General features: G+C 36.1%; 1 protein-coding gene across 1 annotated transcript; it reads right to left on the bottom strand.

Moving 5' to 3' along the window:
• Positions 1 to 531: 531 nt before the first annotated feature.
• On the bottom strand, positions 532 to 4046 carry LOC122593869. Its single transcript, XM_043766323.1, has 4 exons — positions 3653 to 4046; positions 2607 to 3412; positions 1409 to 1551; positions 532 to 851 (listed from the first exon to the last, which is right to left on the bottom strand). The coding sequence occupies exons 1-2, from the start codon at positions 3934 to 3936 to the stop codon at positions 2980 to 2982; spliced, it is 717 nt and encodes a 238-aa protein (XP_043622258.1). The 5' UTR covers positions 3937 to 4046; the 3' UTR covers positions 532 to 851; positions 1409 to 1551; positions 2607 to 2979.
• Positions 4047 to 5107: the final 1061 nt, after the last annotated feature.

Raw genomic sequence — 5107 nt, 5'->3', positions numbered from 1 at the left:
ACTCATATAGAGTAAACTAGCCTTGTACCCGCGCGATGCGGCAGGGCATAAGAAAAAAACACTGGTTAATTAACGGTACCCGCGCGATTACCGGATCACCGTACCTATGGCTATGTGTGTTTTAGATGGCGGAGACAACGGCAGTTATGGGGGGCGATGGCTATGTTTGTTTTTGAGGGAGGCGGTTCTGAGGGGATGTATGTGTGTGTTTTGTTCTGGGGGATGTATGGGTGTGTTTTTTGTATAATATGTGAGCAGCTTCGAGGGAAGGGAAAGAAGACAAATTGGGCGTAAGGTTTTCTGGGTATTTTTGATATTTCAGGATTAAAGTGTTTGGTGGTAGTGTAAATTAAAAGGGTAAAATAGAGAATTTAAAGGTAGAGTGTTTAATATGAAGAGAGGTAGTTTGTTTATATAAGGAGTATAGATACGTCTTGATAATGCGATGATGAAATCTGGCATTACATTGCCAATTATGGAGTTATCGTGATGATAAAAAAAAATTAATGGATTGTTAAAGCATCAAGTAACTTGAAAAGGCAAAGCATAATCTGTTTATTAATTGCCATAAATGAATAATATCGGTACCATACATATACAAATATAAATGATGCGACAGCATAACTGATATACAACTTCACTTTAGTTAGAAGAATGTATACGGAGTATCGGACTAGATTATTAAGTCCTCAAATAATATAACATTGGCGCTATACAACAATCACCTAAACAGTAACAGTGCAGCTTACAGTCTCAAATAGTCTAGTACACCATTAAAAGAGTTTTGAAGTCCCCTTTCACATGCATACTGCCAGCCAGTCTTGCAATATAACTTAGGTTGATGTGTTTCCCTGCACAAACAAAATTTATATGTTATGGAGGAGTATTGTTTACGCCACTTATCTCTTGAATATCATTTTTGTTTATCCCACGAGATTCGACGTGTGAAGTATGACCCATAAGCACATCTTCAATTCTCAAGAACAATGAAACAAATACAATGTTAAATCCAAATATCAACTGACCTAAAACGCATGTCTCAACTATTGGCCTTGAAGGCTTGATAAACTTTATTTCCTTACAAAAAGTAAAGAACTTCGATCAAAGTAATCAGATCGGCTGACATAGAGCTTGTCCCGATTTCAATGCATATGTTAAGCAACATGTGTTACAAGTTCATGTTTTTATGAAGCTTTCATCTTTGGCTATGTTTTTAAGATTTATTTCAACATGTAATGCAACACCACCAATGGTAGTGATGGTGGTGAGGAAATCAGTATACTGATTGATTGAGGTCTACCACATCATATGATTAAAATAAGTCTATACTATCAAATGAATCCACTGTCAGTTTGAATCCAAATTTAAAGGTTTTGAACCTAGTAAAAGATGAGGCATCAAAATTCACCTTGGGTATCGTAAACAGAATGGGCTCCTGTTTACTCGGATTGTTTCAGGCATAAATCTTCCCGAATACTTCAACTGATGGGGGAAAAAATAGCTCCTTATAATAGGCACAGACGTCAAGCTCAGGAGGACTAATATTGTCACCTTCACAATTAAGACTAATCATTTAGATTCAAGAAAGATGTGAATAATTATGTGAGTATTTCATATGAATTGACATTGTAAACTAATAATATGTGAAAATCCGGGAACATAATATGCCACACCTTATCAGTTTACCAAATCTAATCCCTTACAATATCAAATTTTCAAAGCAGCTTATAAGAAACAATGTGAACAGGCAATATCCAAAACTCTCTTAAACTTTGACAACACTGAATTGATTTGTCATTATTCTTAATTAAGAACTCATTGCAAAATACCTGGTATTGTGATAAAAGAGCCCATCTCTAGAATTAACTTGGCTAACTAACAATGCTATATGTTAGGAAAACAAAAACAACAAAGAACTAGACCACTATTTTAAAGAAAGTAGCAAGCATAGGAAATGGTAATTACTGGATGTCTGAATCTTAGTGCTAATTTAGATGGTTAACCGGAAAAAAGTAACTGCCTAGCCTACTCATTGGACAAATGTCAAGTCAGCATGCTTTACTAAATAGATAGTTCATCACTGTTTTTTCGAGACCTGAGTTATAGTCTTCTATACTAGACAAACAAGTAATAATGTTTGATAGATACTCCAATTGTAGACACAATTCAGCTGCTGTCTTACGTAATTCTTATCGGTGCAATACATTGAAACAACAATCAGATTCTGATGAAGAAAGCTACGGGTCTGAAAATGCTTGTAAACTTTAAGTTCCCATTCCATGTACAAAACCTGAAGTGATGATTACCACCAAGTACCGCTGACTAATAGAACTTAAGTAACCCCTTAGTTTAGAAAAAGAGCCAAGCAAACAGCGTGTGACACAGATATCTGTATGCTAACCATTAAACATGTATAACAACATAAAGCTGCAAAGATAATGAATCAAAGTGAAATGCAGATATCTGTAACATAACTTGGTTCATAAAAGATAAGTTGCTTGGTTCATGAAAGACAAGGTGAAGTACCTTTCTACACATCAGTGCAACATGCTACGCATATGAGTAACAAGTTACACTTGATTCTGTTTTGAATTTGAGAAACTTACCGAGTGCAGTAACCATTTGGAGAATGGGATACAAAGACCTTGCCAGCTCAGGAACCTCACTTAAAGCTCTAGCATAAGAGGTTAGGCTCGTGATATACTACTCTTTAGACTTTGTTGCACGGTAACACAGATCTGAAAAAATATCGGTGCATTGGTAACAAGTGTGAACCTTTGGAGCTAAATAAGATAAAAAGAGAGCATTTCTTCATCATACTTATCAACAACTGGATACAAAGGGATAACTACAGCCTCTTTGACATCCTATGATTTCTAGAAATGGTAAAAACATAGACGGCTTACAGAGAACCTACACCAGAACTAACTAGTTTTTAGATACTATCCTCATATAGCCGACAAAGAAAACAAGCTACATTTAGTGTTGGTCCTCCATATCTCTTTTATTCACCAAGCCAGTGATACCCGAAGTTACAGCAGAAGCATGCTGCAAATCTGAAAGAGACAACGATCTCCAAGGGGAACTATACGAGAGTCTAGGAGTCGTATCTAAAGATTCTTTACTCGATAGTCGTCTACAGTTCCTCGGCAATGGTGGAAGAGAAACACCCACTTTCGCTTTACTCAAACTCGAGCTTTCCCCGTTTCGGGCAGGCCTCTTCGATACCCCACTGTCACAACTTGATTTACGAAGCTTCTCCAAAAGAACAGAATGTGCAATCATGTTCTTACGCTTTCTACTGTAAGCATCCTCTGGCTTAACAATCTCCTGAATCGACGGAACAGAAACTGCATCCGATAGGCTTCCATAAGACTTCGATTTCCCCGCATAAAACGCCGATATCCCCCTCCTAAACACAAATTATTACAATACTAAGTTATTAACTCATTATTATGTTATCTAATTAATATTTGTTCAACGCCTCGTTCCTCAACCATAACACTTAAGTTCTAATTTTTTGATATAATTACTAACTTTTATGAAAAATAACAAATCAATAATTATTATAATGCATGCAATTCAATGATAATAAGTGAAAAAAATAACTGATAATAGTAAATAATAATAATTATAAAATGACAAATTTTACTTGATAGGCAAAACTTGCTCCAAATCATTTAAACGGTTGACCGGTCCATTGACTTCTTCGCCGTCGGAATCACCGCCGGCGTCACTGTTGTTTCCGATGGAGGAAGAGCTGGAGGAACCTTCTTCCTCTTTAACGGCCGGCAATCTGTTGCTCCATCCGGTACCGACGAATCTATTGGATTCCGGTAAGTTATAAATACACATGCCGCCGTGAAGCGATTGGATCCGATTACTATCTGCAGTAGTATTACTACTACTATTATTAGTTTCAAAGGCAATAGACATCTGATTAGTGTTTTGATAGTGAAATAAAATGGATGAACTTATATATATAGATACAGATAATTATTTTTATTTATTTATTATTATTCAGAGAGGTTGATGAGGTCAGAGAGAGAGAGAGAGACAGAGAGGGGAGAGAGAAGACGAAGGAAAGAAGAAAAAGTTTGCCTTATCCTTTTTTCATTTAATATACCTCACCGTTTTATTTTTTTCACTATAAATTACTCCGTTGTTAATCTGGATTGTTATTTAATTTATACGAGTAGTAATTATTAAATAAATTATCCTTTGAGGATAATCATTAGTTATTAGAGTAGTTAGCCATTCTAATATTAGTCGGATGCATCTAGGATTTTAACGGGATAATTTATTCTCAACTCGATGAATTTTTGGTGTTTTTACGGTTTATGTTCGACTTTACGTGAGGGATACGCACAATGCTGCGATTGAGCAGCGGTTACGGGTGATGGTGACATTAGCGGTATGGTTATTAATTTAAAGGTAGTTGACGTAAAAGAATAGTATAGCTAATAAAAATGGGCACTTGTAAAATATGAGATATGTGCGAAGATGCTCAATTTTATGTAAGGGGTTTTATGGTTTAGAATATAAGTGTTAAAATGTCAGGGATAAAAAAGTAATTCAAAGGCTGGATTGTTTAAAAAAAGGTCTTTCTCTTTATTAGATAGTACTAGCACGGTACCCACACAATGCGGCGATGCCCGTGATGGGGGTTGGTGGTGTCGGCGATGGGTGATCATGATGGCGACTATTGGTGGTGGTGACAAAGTCGAATGGTGCAGGTTGATGTAAATGTAAAGGTGGTGGTGTGGAAATATTTATAAGATAAAGGATCCATGGTGTAAGTTAATTCATTAAGAGTAAAATGATCACTTCGCAACTCTTCTTTTCAACAAGGTGTGGATAATCTTTATATAGTAGAAGAAGAAGAATAGATAAAGGACTCATGGTGTAAGTTAATTCATTAAGGGTAAAATGGTCACTTCGCAACCCCTCTTTTCAACAAGGTGTGGGTAATCTTTATATAGTAGAATAGAAGAATAGATAGATGAAGTGACAAGCTTGTGGGTTTTTTCTTTGAATCACCTTATAACAGCTCATGGTCTACACCTCTTAATCTAGATACGTGTAAGGCTTTTTCATTCTAGTCGTG

The sequence above is a fragment of the Erigeron canadensis genome, chromosome 3 (genome assembly GCF_010389155.1).
Source record: "Erigeron canadensis isolate Cc75 chromosome 3, C_canadensis_v1, whole genome shotgun sequence".
Lineage (NCBI taxonomy): Eukaryota > Viridiplantae > Streptophyta > Magnoliopsida > Asterales > Asteraceae > Erigeron > Erigeron canadensis.
This window is presented reverse-complemented; position numbering and strand designations above follow the sequence as displayed.